The sequence below is a fragment of the Ctenopharyngodon idella genome, chromosome 7 (genome assembly GCF_019924925.1).
Source record: "Ctenopharyngodon idella isolate HZGC_01 chromosome 7, HZGC01, whole genome shotgun sequence".
Classification (NCBI taxonomy): Eukaryota; Metazoa; Chordata; class Actinopteri; order Cypriniformes; family Xenocyprididae; genus Ctenopharyngodon; species Ctenopharyngodon idella.
The window spans coordinates 28,769,740-28,796,557 of record NC_067226.1 but is presented as its reverse complement, the minus strand read 5'-3'; the positions used below and the strand labels follow the sequence as shown (position 1 = coordinate 28,796,557).

Here is a 26,818-nt window from a genome sequence, read left to right as displayed (position 1 = left end):
CAAAACTGCCAGAGGCTCAATATGAACACCAACACATAGAAATGACTGAAAGTGAATTGCATACTCTCACACACAAGATCTACAGTGATTCAGATTGGATGGACTGATGATTCACTACAACAAAATGTAAAATGTTTATTTCTTTTTTAAAAGGAGGGTAGAACATGACAGCAGTTACATTCAGAAGTGAGAAGTGCTTCATTCAGGCCTTCCTGAACACAGATGGTTTGCTAAGAAGGGGAAGTTAATGAAAATGACATGCACATGTTGCTGTGAATCTTTTGCTCTTAGAGTATTTTAAGCTTATGAAAGTAAGGATGCGGAAAAAAGCATAAACATTTCCTCTACTCTGCTTAAAACCACAGAGCAGAAACAGACCAGAAGTCAAACCACAACTATGAGCTCAACTCTTTATTCAGGCCTCTTAAACTAAAGACGACCTCTGTCATTTTCTCACTAAAGCAGTAAATCAAATAAATGAGACATTTGTATAGCGCTTTCTTACGTACTACTGTATACCCAAAGCACTTTACAATCATATTAGGGTTCTCTCCTCATCCACCACCTCCAATGCACAATGCATCTTAAATGATGAGCTGAAAGAGTCCGGTGCAAGATATAGTGATGCTGTGCAACGTGATCTCATGAGAATACGTGTGTATTTTTACGTAAATTGTGGTTCTGCCACACGTACATTTACTTACGTTTTCATACACACAAAAACAACATTGACGTATTTAGAGGACTAAAACGTAAAAATACTTACGTATTAACAGCAATAAAAACGTAAATCATGTAAAGTGTGAATGTATATGAATTCCCATGTATTAATATTAAAATCGTGGCTTTAATGATTTAATGTTTTTAGTCGAATTTATTGAAAGCAGTTTACTCATCTACTTAACATTTCTGTTCGTGACTTGTGCTGCTCGGAGGATTGCATAATGTTAAACAAGACTACAATTTAAAACCTTATGAATAAATTTTCTGTAATTGTTTAACCATTTTGTAATATTTAGTTTGTTTGCTGTGCGACACAGAAGGCGTTTTCTCCTATGCAGCGACTGACAATACAACCATAAGATACACCAAAACACAACATAAATTCACAAATCACATCAATTTTATTTGTTCGCTGTACTCCCAATCTTTAGAATCCATATGTTTGTAAGGAACAGATCCAATTTCAGCCCTTTATCCATCGATCTTCATTTTGATTCTCAGCAACAGCGCCCGTCACAGTCAAAGCTCGCGCTCGTTATGATTCAAATTTGAAAGTGGCGCCACCCTCGAGAAGCGTTACGACATGGTTTACGGCACTGATATCGAACGCTCATTGGTTCTCACCTTCGTCACAGATTACGACATGCCGTGTTTCAGTGGATTGACATTTGAAATGAGTGCGCGCCTTCACGGAGAGAAGCCGGATTCATCATATTTTCATGGATCAATAAATTAAATTCTGCTCTGTACCCTATAAAAACTATTACCGCCAGAGAGGACTGTGACTGGAACTCATCATCATTTGAACTACTTTTGGTACCACTTTTGACATTTTCGCAAAAAAAAAAAAAAAAAATTATTGTGATTACGCTTGTTTGTCTGTCATTCTTTTATTTATATTAGTAGGTAGTTTAAAGAAATGGTTATGGGTAGGTTTAGGGTGTAAACCTTAGGTGTAGGATTAGTGGCTCAAAATATCATTTTGTTGTTATATTTTTACTAAAATTGTCCTTTTCCTACACATTTCTGCCCATTATGTTTTATTCTTTTAACATTCTGTATAAAATGGGTAGGTTTAGGTTCGGGATGGGGTTCAGGGATCTTACATTTATCTACAAAACGATAAAAGGGAAATTGTACATATATCTTTAAGACATGATAAGATTCATAAATATTTTACGTTTTTTCGCTGTTTTACGTTTTAGTGCCATAATTACGTCAATATTGTACGTTTTAGCACCTTTCTAAACGTACAAAAATGTACGTTTTGTGTCTTTGAAAGTTACGTATTAATACCTACGTATTAACAATGAGACCAGGCTGTGCTGTAACAGTGAATATTTCATTTTCTCCCACCCATGCCCTCCATAAAGATTGTTTTGACAACGTTGTTATCTGTATGTACAAAACACAAAGGAAAGACTTTTCTATTTTAGATAATTGTCGTGTAAACACCCTAAATGTGTTCTTTTGACTCCAGCATTGCTTGTGTTTCTTTCATCACTCTGTAGATTGGACTCATAAACACTGATCAGTGTTCACTGAGTTCACTGTTACATTTCAGCATCTGGGAGCAGCAACCAAAACGTTACAGCATGCTCAATCAAACGGAAGACCGAATGTAAAGCAATAACCCAGCTAACAGCTAATTTTGTTATAAGAACATTCTCCAAACAGTCAGTGCTGGTTCTGGGAACGTAAAAAATGTCCAGTTTTAGGGGAATGTGTTTTAAAAGGTATGATGTTCCTCAAACGTTCTTTCAACTTAATTTTGATTTAAAATTCAACATTCTAGGAATGTTGATTTGTAACATTCCAAGAACATAAATGTTCCGTTTCCTTAATGTTAGTAGAATGTAATAATAAACATAATTCAGCTGCATAATTTATTCATGCTGCAATGCATGTTGGGAACCATGAATGTGTTTTGTATGCTGGTATGAAGCATGTCTGTTACGGTGTATGCTGTATGGATGAGGCGAAATATGGAAATCCACAATATCAGGGCTTTAATATCATAGAAGGACAGAAACGACAGCTTTACACACATGTAGCAAACAATATAACGGACCAGGAGTGCAGGGAGTGAGTCCAACTTAAAGGGAGTGCTGACGAGGACAACAGGTGCTGGGAATCCGGGGAGATGGCGGGAAGACTGATGAGGGAAGTGCAAACAGGAGTGCAGAACAGGAGGATTCTGGGAAACGGAGTCCGGGAAGGCGTGGATGTGACATTACCTCTCCCTCCCCGGAAGGCGTGTCCTCACACCTCAGATGAAACAGCGGGGAGGGGGGGTGGGCGCCCTGGAGACCTACAGGCAGGTGCGGGGTGTGCAGGCGGATGCGGAGGTCTCCAGGGCGGGTCCGGAGCCAGGGAAGGCCACGGCGGGTCCGGAGCCAGGGCAGGCCACGGCGGGTCAGGAGCCTTGGCAGGCCACGGCGGGTCAGGAGCCTTGGCAGGCCACGGCGGGTCAGGAGCCTTGGCAGGCCACGGCGGGTCAGGAGCCAGGGAAGGCCACGGCGGGTCAGGAGCCAGGGAAGGCCACGGCGGGTCAGGAGCCAGGGAAGGCCACGGCGGGTCAGGAGCCTTGGCAGGCCACGGAGGGTCTCCTAGCCCACCCCCATCTTTCCCACCCACAGATACCCTTCCCCCAAAAAAAAAATATTTTGGGAGATTCAGGGGTTCAAAGGGCTCGTGGGCTACTGGAGGGGGTTCAGCGGCTATTGGGGCGGGCTCGGCGGCGGCAGGAGGAACTGGACGAGGATCACACGACTTATCAAGAACCTCCTCAATGACAAAATCAGAACAATTTAGGAACAAAATCAGATTAATTGCTTCAACTAGGGAAAAATAGCAGGCAGGTTCTTTAAAACGGATCGTGTCCTCGTCCAGCCCCGCCAGAAAACAGGCGTTCAAACAGGCATCTGGCCAATTCGCCAAATAAGCAAGCTCGACAAACTCCTCCACATACCTCTCCAGCGGGCGACCGTCCTGCCGGCACCCACAAAGGCGATCCGATGCTGTAGCTGGCTTTGGAGGCACGGGAGACACAGGGATCTCGGAGATGAAGAATAAGCCCATCTTGAGATGTAGATTTCCAGCGGTTGGGTCCGTTATTCTGTTACGGTGTATGCTGTATGGATGAGGCGAAATACGGAAATCCACAATATCAGGGCTTTAATATCATAGAAGGACAGAAACGACAGCTTTACACACATGTAGCAAACAATATAACGGACCAGGAGTGCAGGGAGTGAGTCCAACTTAAAGGGAGTGCTGACGAGGACAACAGGTGCTGGGAATCCGGGGAGATGGCGGGAAGACTGATGAGGGAAGTGCAAACAGGAGTGCGGAACAGGAGGATTCTGGGAAACGGAGTCCGGGAAGGCGTGGATGTGACAATGTCACCATTGTTGTGTTTCATATGCCAATGTTGATGTCTGTGAGTGTATAAATGGCACAAATCATGTTTTAAACAAAAAGTTAACAATGACAGTGTTATTTATACACTCATAGACATCCAACATTCAGCATCTGAAATGCAACAGTGATGTTACAATTTTTCTTTTTCTTTTTTTTTTACATTGGTTAAGTTTTATACTCTTCAATAATGCCTCAATTTCTTAAGTCAACAATTACAAAAAAAGCAGTCATTTGTCTGTCATTAAAACAACAGACATGTTGATCTGCTTGATCAATGCAGAAACATTATCCATGAACCTGTGCAATTGCTGAAACAGAAGCAACTCAACAAAAGTCAAGGGTCAAGAGCCCAACTAAAGCAACCACTGATCACCATGATGGTGACCTCAAATGAAACATTTTCAATAAAACACCAACATCTAAGCCTCTGTTAATTCTCAATAAGAACTTCTGTAGACGTGTGACAGAAATAAAGTCAGTCTGGTTAGTAATAAGTGAAGCTGGTAATGCTGTTTCTGGAGTTGTTTAATCAGATCTTGAGAGTCTTTTATCCTCAGTTCATCTAAGGCTGTGACTGAAGAAAGTCATAGTTTGTCTTCTTTCTCTTTCTTTCAGTGCTTGTTCACAGCAGGTGTTTGAATGATTGAAAGAATGTTTCAGGAACATCATACTAACCTTTAAATAACATTCTACTAACATTAAGGAAACTGGACATTTTTATGTTCTTGGAATGTTACAAATCAACGTTCCTAGAATGTTGAATTTTAAATCAAAATTAAGTTGAAAGAACGTTTGAGGAATGTCATACCTTTTAAAACACGTTCCCCTAACGTCAAGAAAACTGGACATATTTTGCATTCACAGAACCAACACTGAATATTTGGAGAATGTTCTTATAACAAAATTCTGTTAGCTGGGAAGCAACATGAAACCATGAATTTAGGTTTTGGTTTGTAGAGTAGGTCATTTACAATGGCTTTGAACCAATCAACCAATCAGAATCAAGGACAGGAACTATCCATTTTATAAAGAGTGTTTTTTTATGTATACTTTATGTTTTTACACTTTATGATCTGCTCCAGCACCTGTTCATAAAGAATTTTATGTGAGTGCATCTTTCTTCTTTTTTTGTTAAAACAGAATTTAAAAAATAATGCATTTGTTTGTTTGTTGTCTTGTCTTGTTTTTTTGTCAGCATATAATTAACACACATTTCTTGTGTTTGTAGATGGTGAAGTGATTCTGGTGCCCGATCCTCAGCGCTGATTTCTATAAAGACGGATCACTGGTCCAGAATCAGACGACAGGAGAGATGAGCATCACTACTGTCTCAAAGTCACATGAGGGTTTCTACTACTGTAAAACAGAGAAGGGACAGTCACTCCACAGCTGGATCTCAGTCCGAGGTGAAGATGCATCAGCACATATTTGTAAATGCATAAGAGTGCAACGTTTACATGTTTTGTTGCTTGTGTATAAATTTGTCAGTTAGTTTTTCCACAAACTTCTCAGTTTTCTGCTGGCATGCTGTTCATGTTTCTGGTTGTGTCTGTCATATTGGCTGTCAAATGCTGCAGAGTTCATGGTGAGATTGTGTATGTCAGAACGCCGACTCGTTATTGGACAGCTCCTGCGTCATCATCACACGCATGCGTCATGCTGCTCACGTGAACAGCATCGGCCAATACTTTCAATGTCTTTTCAAATGTTAAATCTGCTTCTGCCAACAGTCTATGCTGAATATGGTCATCATTTATGCCACACACCAGTCTATTCCGAAGCATCTCTGTCAAGTTTTCTCCATAATTACAATCATAAGCCAATTTCCTCAATACTGCCACATACTCAAGTACAGTTTCCTCCTCTTCTCTTGATTTTGAATTGAATTTAAACCTATGTTTACACTCTGTTGTTGTCAGGGGTGGAGCTGATGCAGCCACTGACTCAAAACTCTCAAACTCAGTATCAGGGTGCAAAACAGTGTTACAGTAAGTAAAAACATTTGCTGAAAGTTTTCCTGGAAACAAAAACAAACAGCAAAGTGTCAACAGGCCTTGGACATGTAAAACCACATGTGATGAGACAGCAACAGCTTCAGCAGAGCTAAACATCAGCTGAAAAATATCAAAAGAGTTAAACAAGCAGATGGGTCTACAGACTCAAACTCACAATTTACTCTCTGTAATACATTTCTATGTTAATATTGATATGAGAATGATAATACTACTGTGTGACGTGTGCTTGAGCGTTGTCAGTAGCAGAAAGGGTTGGGTTTGGAGTTTGGAGGGATGTTCACTGATTGGCTTGGTAATATGTTCAGACTTCAGCCAATAGGAGACTGGCACACCTTTTTGTAAAGGCCCACTGAAGTGCCTTGAAACGCTCAGCGTTATTCAGTGTGTTGATGTAATTTCCACTGAAACAGGAAGACGAGGCAGGACATATTGAACAGCTCCTCTCCTCTTTTAATTTTTTTTAAAAAAGCCAGTAGTGTTTTGTTTATATCACAGCTCGGCCAGAGCCATTAAGCTCGGTAAAACCACAGTTTCCTCCTAATCTCTAACTGTTTCTCCTCTTAATCTTCTCCATATCGCTTTAAAATATAGCTTTCTGTGCAGAATTTAAATAGGTTTGAAACATTTTGCAAATGTGATATCAATATTAGAGAACGGAATAAACAAAGAGTTAATAACTTACAGTTTAGACACATATGGAAAGCCACATAAGTGCCGTTACTTGTCTGAGCAACATGTTTCCTTCCTGAAAGAATCTCTGAACAAATTGATTTAAATGAATTGTTCAGTGACTTACTGATTACAGTTTTTCTCAGTTGCTTTGGCACATTTCTCAGATCAGCCTTAAAATTTGCAAAACACTATGTTCATTTCTCAAAACAATTCATACAAACAGCATCTAATTAGCATTTAATGACTTATGCAATGAACTAATGTCTAGATGTTTTGAGGGGTAGGACTATTCAACAGAGAACCATATAATACATTTTGAGCAACTTGACATTGACAATTGATAATGTAGGAAATAGCAGAAAATTGTACATAATCAATTGTATGAATGTACCAAAGCATTTGCAATTTGTAACTGTTCAAAAGAATGAGACACTGCTTTTATGATGTGCACAAGTGACTAGATGATGTGAATGTTGAACAAGTAGTTTTGAGAATTTCAGTTCTGTTCTGAGAAATGTGCCAAAGCGACTGAGAAAAACTGTAAAACAGTGACTTGCCATGACTGGCCGATTCCCACTGCACTCCACTCTGGAGCACAAGTCTGTGTGTAAGGTATAGGTATATTCACAACGGTATATTCATCCTGTTTATTTCCTGTCACCATGCAGGGTCGTTTATTGCCTCAATAGCCCTTGTTTGTAACAGTCTATCACAAATTCCTGGTTTCTTTACTGCAAGTTTGTTCTGTCAAAAATGTAGGCCTACTGTATGCTCCATTTAAACCAGTGTACTCAGGGATTGTTTGTTGTTCTTCGTGGCGTTGACGTGTTTTATATAATATTTCTTTATTCATAACAGTTCTGTATACCCCCAACCCAAATCATCTTCCCGCTCCCCTACAATTATATTACACAGTTAAAGTCTACAAAAGTAGAACAAACTACAATATTTTCAAACCATATGTTGACAGAACATTTAAACATGTTGACAGAGGTAACGGTTTGTGTCTTTTTAAACGTATTATCAGATTAAAGTTTCTTCTTTACAGCGTACTGACTTTGAACTTCAACAGATGGAACTGTGAAACAGACACACACAGAGGTTTGTTTTTGTGAATTGTGGGTACATTCCATGGGCGTAATGGTTTTTATACTGTACAAACCGTATTTTTTATCCCCCTACCCCTAAACCTACCCATCCAACCCTATCTCACGGCGAATTCGTACTAATTCGTACGAATTAACCAAGTGGCTAAATCGTACGAAATCGTACGAGCTGGGTCGTACGAATTCGTACGATTTGTTCATTGCATTTAAAACAACCTCGTCAAGGCGAATTCGTACTAATTCGCACGACTTAATTACGTGGTTAAATCGTACTGTATCGTACGATTTCTTGTTCGCGTTGAATAAGCGTGACCCAACTCTCCATTGGAAAGCATCGCGATATTAAACAGCAGTTACACGTGCCACATCTCGGTAAGTAGTTTGTCATATGCTGTCCTAATGTCCTAATATAATGTTCTATATAAGTCCATTATATGTTATGTATTAATCAGATCGGCTCCATAATGCTCGCTGGATTTTATCTGCCATCTCTTACCATGTTTTGTTCCAAAAAGTTGAACATATATCGCTAGCTAGGGTGATTAAACGCTAGAGTTAGCGTTAGCTAGCTTCGATCAGTTTATTACGTTCATATTGGTGGAATTATAGAAGTAGTGACCACCACTGTACTTCTATTACTATTTTGAAGTTTTAGCTCAATAACGGCAATGCTTGCTATGCTTTTACCATAGTTACTGTGGTAATTGGTAGTATAAGTACAGTTACTGCAGTAACTGTGGCTGTACCTTGATATGTGTAGTAAAAGCACAGTTATTGCAGTAGTTGCCATGCTGTTAATACCTTTTATTTAATATGCAAAAATTGTAATTCAGCATTTCTTTTTCTACCTTGCAGTTACTTCAGATCCCACACTACTCCATACAGACTTCCTACAACTTATTAACCCAACGGCTCTTTTAAGAGCCATCTCTTGCAAAAGCTCTCTCTCTCTCTCTGACACTCACTCACTCTCTCCCTCTCTCTCTCTGACACTCACTCACTCACTCACTCACTCTCTCTCTCTCTGACACTCACTCACTCACTCACACTCTCTCTCTCTCTCTCTCTCTCTCTCTCTCTCTCTCACTCTCTCACACACTCTCACTTACTCTCACACACTCACTCAAACTCACACTTGCACACACACACGCACATTATTGCTGTCACCTTTTATTCCTACCCAATGCTTTACTTAGGCCTACATTAATTATAGATTTTTAGGGACATTACATCATTTTCTCACACACAAAAGCATGGCACCTGGAGCCACAACACGGCAGTGTACTGTTTGCTATAAAGAGATCGGCAGCGCCTCCAAATCATGTAAACATTGTGGAATAACAGTTAAACAGAAGAAAAGTCTGGAACACCAAAAACTTAAATTTAATTACCAATGGGCAGCCAAATTAAAAAAAGATGGAAATATTTGCAAAATCATGAATTCTGTTGACTTGATTGTAAGTTTTATTTTAATATGACTTTTTTTTTTTTTTTTTTTTAAATTGAAACAAAAAGCCTGTTAGCACTAAAGTGAGTTTTTAACTTTAATGTATACTCTTGTTTAAAAACATTTTGTTCTCTCTTCTCAGCTCCATAAGTTGGAATTACTAGGTGTCTCACCGATGCTTTTTATCACAACACAGAAAGGCCAGCACCGCTCTACAAAAGTTTTAGTTAAAAGTGCGTACATTCAGAGCCATCCCTCAGTTCCAGTTATGCAGAGGCTTTATGAGGCTGTTACAAGAGGTATTTATTTGTACATTTGCATTCACAATTTGAAAAGCTTTTCTCATTGTAATATCTACTCATTTACCCTTGTCTCCAAAAGATTGTTATGATGTCACACTAAATATATGTTTTATAGAGTGCATGTAGTGGCATAACTACTGTTAGTGTTTTATTAGTATTCATCTATAGATTTAAATCATAACTTCCTCTAAAATTATTATTATTATATTATAATTAGGAAGGATTGTTGTTATCAGCCGTAGATGAGTGTCAAAATAATGTCAATTGAAGAAAAGTTGCAACACTCGCCCTAGAAGAGAAAAAAAGTTTAAAATTAGTAACATTTTAGCCATTGTTAAGGCCTTTGTCAAGAACAACTATATCACAGAATGCTTTACACCTACTCACAATCACCTTTAGATATTTTGGATGTCCATGTCACCAAGTTTGGACAGTCGTTAAGTACAGACCATTACTGAAAGTCTGGGATGCAGAAATATTTTTCACCCCTAGAACAGGCAAAAATAGATGTATTTATAAAAAGTTTCATCACCTGTAATTTATGCAATGTCATGTATGCAATATATTTCTCATGTGGGGATTGTTGTATGTTTGAAAAACATCAAGAGAACTGAGAACTTGTATATGCGAACATTGTAGTGTCAAAAGACATGAGGATGTTAGTAACCCTGTAGCACAATATTTCAAATAGCATTCACATTCTATCTGTGAGTCCTTTTATTTTCACATTGAACAAGTTCATTTATTAGGCCTGGGAGGAGATATTGATGTGAATCATAGGTCCAGGGAAACTTGGGATTTTTACTTTAGATTTGTTGTTTCCCAAAGAGCCTATTTAGGTAATAGGCTATGGTATGTTTTATTGAAATTTCTCTTTTTCCCTTTTGATCTTGTAAAAAAAGCCACTCCCACAGTTAGTAGAGTACACCTGCTGCTGATTGTAAGAATGTTTAAAGCAGTGTGTGATGAAGTTGTTTTTGATGTCTAATGAAGGCCTTGACAGTGGCTAAAACGTTGCTTGTTTTAAACTGAGAGGCTGTTTACATGACACTGTTTTAAACTGAAAATGGAAACATTTTATACATTTTGCATTTTGTCCATTCATTTACACGACAACGACATTTTGGGGCATGAAAACAAGCTTTTGAAAATGGGATTTTAAGTGCAAGTTTTTGAAAACAATGCCTTTACAGTCACCACATAAACAACAAAAATGTGAATTTGTGAAAATGGTGACATCATGGTAATGCGTATTACATGTTCACATGTGTATTACGTGTTTCTTTGACAAAGTGACACCAACTACTGGCCTGGAAGTGAATAAAGTTTTTTTTTTTTTTTTTTTTTTTCCTTGAGTGTTGTACCTTTTCTTCAATTAAGATGAACATATGTTTTTTGATAGTACCTCCTCTTTAGATGGTTGAGCATATCTTTTTAACCCTTTTTTTTTTGTCAAAATAATATCCATATAGCAGGAATTAATATTTAGCTATAATATAATACATGTTATGTGGTTAGTTAATATCATGTATTCAGTTAAGCTGACTCAATGAAATTGTTCTTAATGTAAGCAGTTTCTGCTCATAATGACTAAAATATAAGAAATGTATGTGACAGTTTTGAATTACAATCCAAATTTGGAGTCATCTGAAATCTTTGCAATTGTCAGTGTTACCTGAAATCTTCGGAAAGACTGGAACTAGCACAATCTGTAGTTGCTGTTGTTAAAATCAGGAAAACAAATGAAAAAGAATTAACATAGCTGCAGTTCATTGCATTTCAGGCAGAAGACGATCAGGTATATTTCGTACTACTTCATCAGATACCATTGTTTGTATAGATGCAGTGAGTGAATGCTAATTTATATGATGTGTGTAATCTAGATTCACATTATCAGGAAGGCTATTCTAGAGTCGAGGAAGCAAATGTGAAAACGCTCTACCTTCTTTAGTTCTATTCTATGTACTATCAAAAGATTTGTGACCTAAGAGCGTGATGTATAGCGTGATAGAAGATTGGTTAAATACAAAGGATCTAGTGCAGGTGTGCCCAATCCTGGAGATCTACCTACCTGCAGAGTTCAGACCCAACCCTTATCTAACACAACTGTATTTAATTATCAAGTGCTCCTGAAGATCTTAAACCAGGTTCACAATTTGGCCACCTCGGACAAATTTTAGAAATACTAAAAGATTCCTCTGATCCTAGGCTAAAATATGTAGTCTTTGATTGTTAGTTTGACATGTTCACTGACAGGACATTGCGATCAGATTTTACCTCAGACAAAATTGTAGCAGTGTCACACAATCCTGCAGTGTGACTTCTATGACATCAATCAAATTGTCTTTATTTTTCAAGACAAGCCATGATCAAAATTAATGTTAGAAATTTCTTTGTTAGCCACCATTTCAGTCTTGCATGTAATGCAGCTCACAGTCATCAGACGTGTATGGGTTGATGTAAAACTTCAGACATATTTTCTTGTGCACGTATTGTAATGTGTCTTGGTTGCTGTGCGGTCTGTATATTTAATTAGTGATAGTTTGATCAGAAATGGAGCTGAACTTTACTGTTCAAAAAGTTTGGACACATTATTATTTATAATGTTTTTGAAAGAAGTCTCTTATGCTCATCATGCCTGAATTTATTTTATCAAAAATACAGAAAAAACTGTCATATTGTGAAAATCTATTACAATTTAAAATGTTTTTTTCATATTAATATACATTAAAGGTAACACTTTACAATAAGGTTAATTAGTTAACATAAACTAATAATGAACTGCACTTATACAGCATTTGATAATCTTTGTTAATGTTAATTTTAACGTTTACTAATACATTATTAAAATCAAGAATTGAATTTGTTAACATTAGTTAATGCACTGTGAACTAACATGAACAAACAATGAACAACTGTATTTTCATTAACATTAACGAAGATTAGTAAATACAATTACAAATTTATTGCTCATGGTTACTTCATGTTAGTTAATTAATTAACTAATGTTTAACTAATGAACCTTATTGTAAAGTGTTACCACTTTAAAATGTAATTTATTCCTGTGACTTCAAAGTTGTATTTTCAGCATCATTACAGTCTTGAGTGTCACATGATCCTTCAGAAATCATTCTAATATGATGATTTTCTATCAATGTTGGAAACAGTTGTGCTGATTAATATAATTTTTTTTTTTTTGAACCTGTGATATTGTCTTCAGGATTCAGTGATGCATAAAAAGTTTATTTATTCAAAATAGAAATCTTTTCTAACAATATATGTCTGTACTGTCACTTTATCAATTTAACATGTCCTTACTGAAAAAAAGTATTAATTTCTTTATTTCCTTTTTTTTTTTTTTTTTTAAAGAGAAAAAAAGTATATTGTTGCAAAAGATTTCTATTTTAAATAAATGCTTTTCTTTTTAAACATTTTATTCTTCAACGAATCCTGAAAAAGTATCACAAGTTATAAAAAATATTAAGCAGCACAACTGTTTCCAACAATGATAGTAAATCATCATATTAGAATGATTTCTGAAGGATCATGTGACACTGAGACTGGAGTAATGATGCTGAAAGTTCAGTTTTGCATCAAAGATATAAATTGTTTCGTATAGTATATTAAAATGGAAAACCATTATTTTTTGTTTTAATTGTAATACTATTTCACAATATTACAGTTTTTTTCTTTACTTTTGGTAAAATAATGCAGGCTTGATGAACAGCGAAGAGCCTTTTTTTTTCAAAAACATTAAAATATTAATGTCTCCATTTTTGACCAGTACTGAAGATCTCCAGGAACATGATTGTGAACCCTGAGCTAGAGCATTATAGGCAAATAGGCTGTATAGGTAAGTTAAGTAGCAGTATTTTATAAATTATACAGAATGTGTTGAGATATATATATATATATATATATATATATATATATATATATAATGGTTTATAATGAATATGTAATTGTGTATATTTTAAGTTAAATACTGTTCTTTTTTCTTAACCCTCTACAGGGAACAACCCTACTTCTGTGTCCAACACCTCTGTGTCCAGTGACCCCGCATCTGTGTCCAACACCTCTGCCTCTGCGTCCAGTGACCCCGCCTCTGTGTCCAACACCTCTGCGTCCAGTGACCCCGCCTCTGTGTCCAACACCTCTGCGTCCAGTGACCCCGCCTCTGCATCCAGTGACCCCGCCTCTGTGTCCAACACCTCTGCGTCCAGTGACCCCGCCTCTGCATCCAGTGACCCCGCCTCTGTGTCCAACACCTCTGCGTCCAGTGACCCCGCCTCTGCATCCAGTGACCCCGCCTCTGTGTCCAACACCTCTGCGTCCAGTGATCCCGCCTCTGTGCGCAACACCTCTGCCTCTGCGTCCAGTGACCCCGCCTCTGTGTCCAACACCTCTGCGTCCAGTGACCCCGCCTCTGTGTGCAACACCTCTGCCTCTGCGTCCAGTGACCCCGCATCTGTGTCCAACACCTCTGCGTCCAGTGACCCCGCCTCTGTGTCCAACACCTCTGCGTCCAGTGACCCCGCCTCTGTGTGCAACACCTCTGCCTCTGCATCCAGTGACCCCGCCTCTGTGTTTAAAAGCTCCACCTTTTCAGCCAGTGACCCTCCGTCTGTGTCCAATGACCCCGCTTTCGCATCCATCAATTCCACCACTGCGGCCAATCACCCTGCATCTGTGTCCAGCAACTCCGCCTTTCAGACCAGTGGAACTGCTTCTTTGTCAAATGACCCCACCCCTGCATTTAACGACCACACCTCTGTGCCCAACGACTCCACCTTTACAGTCAATATTTCCAATGTGTTCTACAAGCCAATAAAGAGAAAGGGGAGACAAATACATAATGGTAATGTTTCCTTCTTTGTAATGCTTATTGTTGAACTACATTCAGTTCATTTGAAAATTAACACATAACACTGAAAAAAAAGACTAATCCAGTTGTAATTATGGATGCATGTTGTTGCATTACAGAATGTTCACATAGCAGCCAGGATGTGTACCATGGAGAGGTTGTGAGGGAGAGAGATAGGGAGGTTGGTCAGAATAAAGAAGGAAAAAAGCCACTTCATTACTACTGTTTATTCCTCTTTAAAACCTTCAAATGAATTGTAATGTTACATGTAACTTTTGCTACTGAAACAGTAAGTTAACAGCACTGGTAACTGGCAACATCCCTAAACAGTTTCACTGACCAGTAAATTGTCCAATTATATTATTGTTAGGTTGACAAGTACATGAAAATAACTAGCATAAATCAGTTATTTTATTCCTTGTGCTGTTTAGCTTGAAGTATAATGATGTAACAGATCTTGATACATTTTTTTTGTCTGTCCGTTCTTTAAAGGGAAGAAAAGAATATCTTTTTCGTTGGCAGCCTTGCACATCTTGGTAAGTACAGACATTTTATTTGGTAGCTTATTTGACCGTATTGTTCTTCTAAGACAGTGGTTCCCAACCACATTCCTGGAGGCCCACCAACACTGCACGTTTTGCATGTGTCCTTTGTCTGACATTTTAGATATTTGAGTCACTACTAATGAGCTGATAACCTTAATCAGGTGTGTTTGATTGAGGAGACATGCAAAATGTGCAGTGTTGGAGGGCCTCCAGGAGAACCACTGTTCTAAAAAATTGTACTCATCCATGAACTTCAGGGTCATTTTGACCTAAATTTTACAGGGGTTGGACAAAATAATCTGAACACCCATTATCATAGGGGTCAATATCATTTGTGAAGGCTCTGGTGAAAAAACAAACATTACAATTTGTCTTTTTTTAATTTTTTTTCTGTTTATCTTCTCTAGTTTGAATATCAATGCAGTGTAAGTGGTTTTCAGCAGTATTTGGTACAAGCCGTGTGTAAGATGGGCGATATGTCAGACATCCAAAAAGAGCAAATCTTCAGAGCCCATTTAGCATAAGCATCTGTAACCTTAACCGGCCAACTGGCAGATGTTCTGATAGATGACATTCAACAGGAAACTATTCAATAGTTGTATAATAAGTTTGGAAGCTGTATTTAACACAAATTTTGGTATAACACCTTAATAAAGAAATATTGCATTATTATTTATAATTATCATATATTGCCCATTATGTATGTATGTGTGTGTGTGTGTGTGTGTGTATATGTATATGTGTGTATATATATATATATATATATATATATAATTTTTTTTTTTTTTTGCATTATTATGTGTAAATTGGTATTTATTGTTTCATTTGCACATATAGGGCCACTGATACCTCTTTCATTTGATCATAAAACATTCATTTTTGTTAATTATGTAATTATTTTGTTAATTGTTAATTATTAATGCCATTTGAAGAAACAGGCACATGAGAAATGTTGCTGGTCATATAATTATTGCCAGCCATCATTCTGACACAACGTTTAGTGTATTTATATTATTATATTTCATAACAATACTTATGACTAAACTATTGAACTATTGAAGTGAAGGACATGAGTCAAATTGAGTCAAATTCTCATTTTTCCATTGTTAAACTAAACTTTCCTATGAGCGAATTGAATGGTCAAAAAGACTGGGCACATCTTTTGACAGGGTGATTTCAAGTTTTTATAACAACTACTGTCTTTCTTTTTTTTTTCTTAGTGGCAAGAAGTGGCGGAGTACATGGGTGTCCGAGGATGCTGTACAGTAGTTTGCGAACTATTTGCTTCTGTTTAAATTCATACACATTTGACATATCAGTGCATATAATGAAATAAATACAAAATATGAGTAGTAATTGTGTTTCAATGAATTTGTTTTAACAAATACATTGTACTTGAACAGTGGATGCATGCCTATGTTAATCTTGCAAAACAGCAAAGCATCTATCATATAATACATCCTACAATAAAGTATTGTGTTCTAAAATGAAGTGTTTAATGTTGTACATTAAAAATGGGGTTTCATTAAAAAATTATTTTATGATTGATTTGTAAGAAAAGTATCCTGATTCTTTTAATAAAATGATGCAGTAACATTGATATAACATGCTGTGGTAAATACAGTAAACATGCCATGTTTCAGTTACTTGTTAGGAATGCTGCAAAAATCATTACAGGACTGTAGTAGGTTATAATTCTACAGACACTTTTGGCACAACTTTGTCTAGGATATGTACTAGGGCATTATCAACATGGATCCTTTACTGCATTAGAAAATAGAACATACACCGTACCGAGGAAGCATTTAAGGAAGTGCAAGAAGATGAGGATAAAAAGGTAATTTTTTTCAAATTACAGAAGGTCTTTTATATTGTAATTATTTATATTGCATGCATTTTTGCACCTTGATCTATGTCATAGTAACAATATGTACCTTGTTATCTCAGTGAATGACATATTGGCCTTGTGTAATATTGCAAGGTGTGTCAGACTGTGTAATACTTTCTTAAATGTAACGAATATCTCAATAATTCCACTACAGTAGAGCAGCTTTGAATAGAATTTGAATGTCATATTTGAATTTTTTTCTGTTTATTACTGAGATGATTGCTTTGAATCAATCTGTTGTATAAAGCACTACAACAATAAATGTGACAACTTCTGTTGTACATATAAGTTGGATTAGTTGTTTCAGGTTCACCCATTGCCACTGTTTAAAAAACACAGATAAATAAAGAGATAATCAGTATGTAATATAGCCATATAAGTTTTTAACATTTTTGACAACTGCTTGTGGTAGAAATTCCCACTGTATGCATAAGCTAGGTAAAACTGCTTCAGTCACCACAGATCTCTGTTATCCTCTGGTGGCCCTCACTCAGTCAGATGGTGTCCCAGCCCCTGTGATCACTATAACTTAGGAATTAAGAATCTCTTGTGCCTCACTATCTTGTTGCACAGAAGTAAGCAGGCAGGACTCCAGACAATGCCCTTGACGTGTTAATTCACAGCCAGGTGTATCTCAGACAAATCACAGCGAAATAACCACTGCATGTATTTATTTAGAATTATGCATGTAAAACATATCATAAATATTAATGTTGCAAAGTAAAAGTGATTAAGTTTTGATTCTTTTTATATATATTTTTATTTTCATTTCATCAGATCAGAGTCTCACAATACCCATCAAAAACTGATACAAGCATAATGAAAATATGGAAAATAGGAAAAAGATAAAATTCTAGAATATAAATGTGACTCAACGTAGTTTGTTGTACATGATGAGGAGAATACATATGTGTAGGTTTTATTGCCCTTCCACCCCCTGGGGCCCAGTAGCGCCCCCTTGAAGAGCAAAAAAATGCATACTTTGAATGACTGTAAATCAAAGTCTGATTAGTGTATTTAAAAGAAAATTTGCAGGACAACTCTTTATGGTGTGTTTAATAAATAATGTTAGATACAGCTTCCTGACATTTATAGAAAGGTGGTATAAATGCGTTTTAAAAAGTGTGCATAGTAAAATACAAAATTTCAGCCTATCTCTTAAATATGTCACAGAGGTTTGCCCAATGAACATATTTAAATATCCATTGATTCATTAAAGATGGAATTTATTTTATTTAATAAGTAAACGTTTTTAAACTACATTACCCATAAGCCTCCGCCATTCTGTCGGTGGAACGTGAAATCATGGCGCTGATACTTGTAGTTCTTTGAAGTGTGTGCTTAGGCTTAGGGTTAGGGTTAGGGTTGTGATGTCGATAATGGGATAATTTCTCTCAACATAGCAACGTGGTATTGTTAACTGAATGTATAACTGGCATAATATTAACAGCAAAACGTAGTTTGCAACACGAAGCGCTTTTTAATAGGTGTTTAAAGATCGACCAACCAGAGCGGTTCCTGCCGGTGCTGTGGAGCCAATGACGAAGCAGTGCAAAAGAGGCGCCATGCACACGTCTACATATATGGTCAATTACGACAGAATCTTCCGGTTTTATATGGCGAATTTATTAACGAGATGAATGCATAAGACTCCTATAAAAATATATTTGGTTATGTTTTATACATTTATAATTTCCCATTAAACGTAAACTAGCATTTTTAAACGATAGCTTCCTTTGTGTGGTTAACCTGATGTAGAAATAGGCTTTAAGTAAGGCTCTTCCAAGCAAGGGCCAAATGGTTTTCATCCATTGCATACACCATGGGGTTAAGTAATATTTATTAAATATATTAATTAAATTACACATATTAAATACATAAACATTTACCCCCGGTTTCACAGACAAGGCTTGGAATAAACTGCATGTTTGAGCTGTTTTTAGGCTTTTAAAAAGATGTGGCACATGTAAGCTTCTGAAAACAGTCTTAAGCCTGAAATAAGATCCTGAGTTTGAATCATTACACACAGATCCAATAGTACTCACCTGAAATGGGCTATAAATCAGATTAACCAGTTGTCAATCAGTCTATTAGGGCAAGGATGAAAAAGGACCTAGGTAGGCATTTTAGTTACATATCAGCTCTAGAGCAAAGCAGTTTAGCACATTTATTGGACAGGTCACTGCAAACACATACAGTACATGCATTTTCAAACATCTACCCCATTACATAAAATCTTCAGCACACTCATACTGAAAACAATAAAATTGGTTGGCAGGTTCTCTGTCTGAATTTGTTATGAATTTGGTACATTTTGGTAAAACAATGTACAGATAGTCATGAATATTACAGGTTTGTTACATCAAGAAGCTATTTTACAATAAATAATAGTGCAAGTAATGTTTTACAGTGTAATTTTTACCATGTAAATTATGAAATTTAACAGTAGGATTACACATTTACACAACACCTTGTCAGTGTTTTATCAAGTAATATAGACAGCTAAGATTTAATGGAAATTAAATGAGTATCATAAATTAGTGTATGTTGCTCAGTTTTTCCACAGTAATGATTTACAAAGTTTTTAAATTTCAAATGAAACTTCATCTTCATCCTCCTCCTCATCCTCTGAACCATACTGGATATAATCCTCATCCATGTCAAGGTAATCATCATCTTGCAGTTTCTCACACACCTCACAATTGTCTAGGACACTACCATACAGTTGCTGAACCGAGGAGATGTGACTTTTTAGGTAGCATAGTTTTTTCTGTAGTAGAGCGTGAAGTCCCAGAATTCCACTTTTGGAAAGTCCAGAGTCCTGTTCTGTAAGTAACAAAAAACAAAATTATAAATCAGTCATTTTAAGGAGGTTCTATTCTGCTTTAATTTTCTGCAAACTTTACAGCATCAATTAACTTATTCACCAGTTGAAGAAAGTGATTATGGATTATTAACAGAGATTCAGTTAAAGAGCATGATATTATAGACATATTGATGTTAATATTGTTTTTAACAAAATTAACAGAAAAGTATGTAGTGCTTACTGTTCTTTTTTATATCAACAGCAACATGACATGAAAGGTCATTTAGAAGAGATAGATCCTTTTTGAGGCTTTTCCAGTGATTCCTGATTTCATTCAGGACAATGCACTCCTCTTCGGTAAGGCGCTTCAGCAGCATCAGTTGGTCAAAGGCCCTTTTTTTGGTGACAAGATTATCTGCGAAGATATTTCCAAAAATAATGACATGGATAGTGTATCAATATACTTTGTACAAAGGTGTTTAAATATATAATTAAAAAATAAATATAAATTAAACAAGCATTTTGTCTGACGTTTGCATGTATAAACAGAAACAATTATCAAAGCTACAATTTTTATGAATGTATTATTATACATTTCATTAATGACAACTCATTTATATTCATCATATCTATCAATATACTACAAACTTATTTAATAAGTTTGTAGTATATTGATAGATATGATGAATATAAGTTATGATGGATAAGTTATTGTATTTGGTCTTGGGGGAACATGCTGCTGAAATCATGCAAGATGTCCTGCTGCACAATAGGTATACACAATATCCACTGCAAGCAGATAAGCTGCTACATACTGTAAATACAGTACATACATTTGAATGAGTAACATAACATACCACGCTCATCCAGTACCCATGGCCATGCATAGCTCTCAGATGCCAGAACTGTGTCAGCTGACTGCAGCTTTTCAGGTGCTTCCCTGTTGTACTCATCTACAGCTGCACTAAATTTGGCCTTTTCCTCCAAAATTTTTCTACGGAGTTTGTGTCTTCTTTTGTTTCCATCTGAAAAGACAATGCAATGCCATAATATGTGCAATTTAAGACTCTTTCTTAAATTTAAAAAAAAAAAAAAAAAAAAAAAATATAATTATATATATATATATATATATAGGCAAAAAAATTCATTCAGAAAGCAGTTTGCAAAATACTGTACATATTTGTTAAAGTACATAACATTTATTTCTTTCCCAAAGTTCTTCAGCTTAGTGCTATCCAAGGTCTCACTATTATAAAACACCACAACCCAGTGTTGAAATTGTTAAAAGGGCCTATTATGTAAAATTCACTTTTACATGGTGTTTGAATGTTGTGTCCCCGTGTGTATAACCAACCACCCTACAATCATAAAAATCTATTTTTTTATAATCCCCATAAATCAGAAGCAGTGTCTGAAAATGCACTGTTCCAGTTTTCTCCCTACTGTTACATCATTGTAGGAAAAAAAGCCCCATTCACTGGCAATGATCTCTGCACTATTAGCATAGATCCTGCCCTGAGGGAGCCGCACACAGTCCGCCATGTTTATACCCTTGCTAGAGCAGATAGTGATATAATGTTTCAGCTATTCATACATTATAACTAATCTGTTGATGGCTGTAATTATGAATATCTGTGGTTAAAAACTAAGCTCAGAATCGATCCAGAATCGTTGGAGAGAGAATCGCGTTGCATTGTTTTTTTCTCCCACCCCTAGTATGACCAACACAATATTAGGTTAAACAAACTGTTCCTGTAGGCCAGGCCTATATGCGTAACATGCCAAGTTGATGCTTACTCTGAAGACTGCTTTACTCTCTCGCATGTCACGTGACGTGACCAGAGTGTAATCGCAGCCTTTGCATTTAAAAAATCTTGTTTTATCATATTGTGATATTATCACAAATGCAATTAATCGTTCAGCCCTATTTGTGATCCAACTTTTCATATCCAGAACATGCAAGTACCGTACCTTATAACGTGTGTTTTCGCAAATCGCCTTTCTGAATGTGCTAATGTGGCTAAAGTTACCATTGTCTCTAACTGTATTCACAGAGACCAGAGCTTGTTATTTTTAACCCGAAAACACTCAGTCTATAATTCTGAAGCACACTTTTAGTACTTAAAAACAAAACTAATGACATAGCTCTGATCTCTGTGAATACAGAGACAATAAGTTTAGCCACATTAGCCATACAGTATGGTAAAAAAAACACACACAAACATTCACAATATATAACGTGGTACTTACATGTTCTGAATATGAATTTGGATCACAAACAGTTGGTATTAATCTTTTTGGGAATTTTATTCACTGTATGAGATTCTTCAGACTCCAGTTATTGTTGCTGGAGTATCCAAACTAGCGCAAGCTATAAAAGGCTACACACTCTTTTGAAAAGGTAGTGAAAGCAGCTGATCATTTGTATTTAAAGAGACACATGAAAACACCATGTTTTTGCTCACACCCAAATAAAACATACTATAATAAATAATCCCTGGGATATTTTGAATTGAAACTTCAGACACATTCTTTTATTACATCTTGTAAAAAAGGGGGATAATATTTCCCCTTTAAGGCCAATTCACACCACACAGATTAATGCCAACAAACACCAACAATCAAGCTGGCCGTTAGATTTAGAAATTTATGAAAATAACTGCCCCAACAGACACCAACAAATGCTGATTGAACATGTTGAGACAGGTGAAAACAAACACCAACAGACTTGATGCATTTGTTGGTGTTTGTCTGAGCGGTGTGAATTGGCCTTTAAAAGCTTTAAAATTATTTAATGTTTAAAATGATCTAACCTGTTTGACGGTAAAGATCTCGCTTCCTCTGCCTGATGCTCACATAAAGAGTCTCAATTGTCTTCTGGAGTCCCTGTTGACTGCTTGCATTCTCCTTACTTGTTGCTAAATTATTGATAAAATATGCTTTTACAATAGAAATAAACATGTACATTATGATTATAAGGATGAGGCTTAAAATTTAAAAAAAGTAGAAACAGAAAAGTCATACACAACACTACAGTCAAAGTTCTGTTACTGAAAGGGTTAAAACAATAAGTACAGTGCTAAAGTAATCTAAAATATGCCTACCTGTATCAGCCCACTGCTGGATTTCACTGGTCCAGTCTTTAAGCGTGTCATCGGTTACTTCAAACTCTGTCTTTAGTGCATCAAGGTTTAGGGACTCCTCCTGAATTTGTGCTTTTGTCTAATGAACAATACCATAAAGTGCATTTGTTAAGAGATAAAAACTAATGACAGATGCATACATGATTAATGACCCTTTTCAAATGGAAAAACAGGATATACATTTTCTTTTATTAATACATAAAGTTGGTCTTGGAATTCACAGTTTTGACTTTATAGTTGCCACTTGCCTACTGAACCACAGCAAATACTACATCAAAATTAAACACTAAAAGACTACAACTGTCACCTGTAAAAGAGAAAAGCAATTTAGAAACATACCTTTATTAATCTTCGGGACAGCACGTTTGCAAGGTTGTCAATTTTGCGTTGATTCCATGCCATGGCCTGGATAGTAATCATGTCTGTCCTAGCTAAACAATATAAAATAATATAAATAATCGATAGCTCCCATTAATGTTGCATACCATTTTTTCCATTTTGGTTCGTTTAGAAGACTGATATGAAAATGATGTTGGACTTGCATTAACACCTCTAGGGATGATCAAGTGTCAGGTAAAAGTTTAATACTAATGCCATTTAAAAATGAATGGATTTTTTGAGTCCCATTTAGTAACTTTGCATTGTATATGTTTGTAGTTATGCACTTACCTCCTTTGGTCATGTATTTACTGCATATAGCAGTTCTCGACAAGAAGCTGTTTACTTGTTCCACCTCTTCACCCAAGGTGGTGCCTGCTCCTTCTTGGTTTCGGCCACCCCACTTAATCTTGTGCATGGAGATCAAATATTTAACAAATAAAACAACCACATCTTTTAGAATATACACACAATTTCACAATTACTGATCATAAATACACAAGTCACAAATTGGTACCCTCATGTTCTGGAAAACAGTTTACCTCACATTTCCAAGAGTGGGCCTTTGCATGCATCACTGACAGGAATGGCTTCATGTGCAGGAGAGGAGAAAGCTCTGGACAATCATTAACAACTCTCTGCAGGTATGGCCAGTACTTGCATATTACGTCAGTGCACATGAACTGAACATTCCTTGGAGTCAGCTCCTTTTGGAGAAACAAAGGATATGCAAATATTTCCCCCCTCATCATGTTCAGACTTCTCAGCAGCACACCATGCCGACAGACAGCCACCTCCATCCCCTCCTCATCCAGCTTGCTGATTTTCTTTGGGATGGACTCCCGTGCTGCAGTCCACTGACTCGATCCACAGACACCTTTTCCAGCGGACTATCAAGAGGTGAAAGAAATGTGATGATCCAACAACATTGTATTAAATGATGTTTGTGGACAAATGTCTAAGGAAATATGTGGGGTGAAAAAATGCCAACAGACATTTCAAATGACCACTAGTTGAATTTTTGCTTTACTGCAAGCCATGCGAGATAGAAAGATATGACAATTCAATGCATTGGTCTTAATTTTGCTATTGGGTTTACATGAATATGTCCATTGCTATTTTTTGTTCAGGAAATACAATTTTAGAAAACACTATGACAAAACAATACAACCTACGTGCTTTGTCTTCTTATTAATGTAGTCCACGAACTTGGAAACATCTTCATCCTCACAGACAAAGACACCCTTGAACAGACCATGATCTTCAGCCCTTGAATATAATTACATAATTATTTAATGAAAAGCTAATTGGCATTAAATATCTTTTTAATGCTTTTCACACTGATATAGAATTTCTCCTACCCTCTTTTGAAGCGATACAATTTCCTGTTACCATCTACTGACACAGCAAGCATAAATGGAGAACAGGCTGGACAGTCAAACACTTTCAGTCCACAGAGCTGATCAATTTCGAACTGGCAGTATCTCCATTCGAAAAAACTTCTTTGAAAAGCATCTGTGCAGATCTTTCCATCCTGTAAAATAACACACACACAAAAAAACATAAACCTTGTAAGAAATAGCTCACTTCCAAACATGAAAAGAAGAAAAAAGGAAATGATTCAGTAGTTCATTCAATTAATACTCGGCCAAAGAACTCCGTCCGCTGTTCCAATAAACTGATGAAGGACTGTCTAGAAAGTCCAGGAGCAGTCAATTTCATGTGGTCATATGACACAAACACATCAATTTTATACAGTGTTTCACAGCTTGCTGTGGCAGGCCAGTAACCAGACTTGATCAGTTGTGGGATGCTGGTCGTTCTGCTCATATGGCATGTTGAGCATGTGAAGGTTGGCAAGCTGACATTGTAGCGACCTATTGAAATAATGTATAGTATAAAAACAAAATAATCAATAATTTTTTTTTTTTTTTTTTTTTTTTATAAATACACTGGACTCACCATCAATTCCAATGAGAATAGCCTTTTTACCTCCTGACACCACAATGGTATCAGTGGCACAGCTGCAAATTTGATCAGGTGTCGCTAGAGGCAAAAGGCAATCTGAAAAAAAAAAAAAAGTAAGGCTAGAAAATTCAACCTTTACCAAAAATACCATAGCTGCGTTATTATTATGATTACATGGAAATTCACATGATAGATTCACATGAAGGTATTATAAATTCTAAAACAACTGAATTACATGCCTTTTTCCTCAAAATGGAATTGGCCGTCAATATCCACCTTCACCAAAGTTGATGGGGATATGGCCCGAAAGAATCCTTCTACATCGGTCTCTCGGTTGTGCAGTTTCCTTTCATGGGCCAAAATATCGCAGTCTGCACAGTACAGCTGTTTAGGAACACAGTCTTTACAGCGGATAACAGATCGCTTCAGTTGGCAGTGCTGGCACTGTCTGATCTCTGTGTACTCAGCTGTTAATAAAGATTCCACCATCTCTGGCCTCAAAGCTGCCCACTTCTTTTTAGTCTGGGCCATGCGAACTGACCATGTGTTTGAGGAAGTCGGATTTGGGCCCTGAATGTCTCCAGTATCAGCCAATAGATCCTCTACCTCTTGATGAAGAGTTTCTGAATTAGAAAAAAACTAAAGTAATTATAGTGTTCATGGCAGTTGGTTAGACTGATCATTACAAAGCAGTGATTATACTGAGAACTCTTTAAACAATACACATATACACACCTATATCTTCAACTGCTGGCCAAACAGTGTGAGAAGGCAGTGATGGAATTTCACCTAAGAACAATGAAACAACAAAAAGTCACTAATAACTCTGCATGACTAGTTATTTTGAAAAGTGTTCATGTCATTACTCACCATGATCAATGTCTACTTGCCCAGACTCCAAAGATGACATAGCTGGACTATTAATCGTTGTAGCTAAAAAACAGATTAAGATTAATAGAAACATACAGAACAGACAAAATATGATGCTACTCATTATGAGAGGAGAAACATGTATAAGCTGCAAGAATACATTGTGCAAAATATAACAAATGTACCTTTGGAGATGTTTGCCTTGGTAAGTTTTGGCCTTCTCCGTTTTGGCACAAGATGCCCAAACTCATCCCTCTCTACAAAAGAGACTGGTCTGAGACGAGTGCTACAGGCTTGTTTGGTCTTCTTTTTCAACTAGAAAAAAAGAGGACTTATTTTTTCTTTTGTAAATTCATGTTGAAACAAAATGCTAAGATGATCATAAGCTAGGTCTTTTAAATATATTAACAGCTAAAAATACAGCAAATTAATTTGAATTAAAAAGTAGTTAAATGAAAACAAAACAAAAAATTGAAATGAAATGTATTCAACATTACTGGTGGAGGGTTGAAGGTTAGTAGAATTTCTTCAGCCTCCTTGGTAGCTGCTTCAAGTTCAGCACTGGCAGCTTTGAGTTCAAGTTCCCTTGTAATAATTGCAGCTTCCTGACATAATTGGTCAAAACCTGAGTTTTGACAAGATGCCATATTGAAGAAGAGAAAGAAAGA

The 26,818-nt window shown here is 36.6% G+C and overlaps 3 protein-coding genes and 1 long non-coding RNA gene across 13 annotated transcripts in view; 1 reads left to right on the top strand and 3 right to left on the bottom strand.

Moving 5' to 3' along the window:
* The window catches only part of LOC127516295 (Fc receptor-like protein 5), a 192,660-nt gene that overhangs the window by 86,002 nt on the left and 79,840 nt on the right, over positions 1-26,818 (bottom strand). The gene's annotated exons all lie outside the window — the stretch shown is intronic.
* LOC127516304 (polycystic kidney disease protein 1-like 3) lies at positions 8,037-16,702 on the top strand. Of its 4 annotated transcripts, none has more exons than XM_051900813.1 (6): positions 8,037-8,311; positions 9,529-9,685; positions 13,473-13,541; positions 13,701-14,546; positions 15,045-15,088; positions 16,318-16,702. In XM_051900813.1, exons 2-6 carry the CDS (start codon positions 9,562-9,564, stop codon positions 16,390-16,392), a joined length of 1,158 nt encoding a protein of 385 aa, XP_051756773.1. In that variant the 5' UTR covers positions 8,037-8,311; positions 9,529-9,561; the 3' UTR covers positions 16,393-16,702. The 4 variants fall into 4 exon arrangements, with proteins under 4 accessions (XP_051756773.1, XP_051756769.1, XP_051756771.1 ...); XM_051900809.1 differs by lacking the exon at positions 8,037-8,311 and adding an exon at positions 8,974-9,396; XM_051900811.1 differs by lacking the exons at positions 8,037-8,311; positions 13,473-13,541 and adding an exon at positions 8,978-9,396.
* Positions 9,442-12,023, bottom strand: LOC127516322 (uncharacterized). Its single transcript, XR_007930974.1, has 2 exons — positions 10,082-12,023; positions 9,442-9,977 (listed from the first exon to the last, which is right to left on the bottom strand). It is a non-coding gene; the product is annotated as an uncharacterized LOC127516322 (long non-coding RNA).
* LOC127516301 (uncharacterized) lies at positions 18,882-25,259 on the bottom strand. Its single transcript, XM_051900807.1, has 11 exons — positions 24,957-25,259; positions 24,674-24,846; positions 24,488-24,581; positions 23,855-24,202; positions 23,604-23,721; positions 23,274-23,365; positions 22,896-23,013; positions 22,605-22,709; positions 20,649-20,816; positions 20,033-20,206; positions 18,882-19,811 (listed from the first exon to the last, which is right to left on the bottom strand). The coding sequence occupies exons 1-11, from the start codon at positions 25,140-25,142 to the stop codon at positions 19,570-19,572; spliced, it is 1,818 nt and encodes a 605-aa protein (XP_051756767.1). The 5' UTR covers positions 25,143-25,259; the 3' UTR covers positions 18,882-19,569.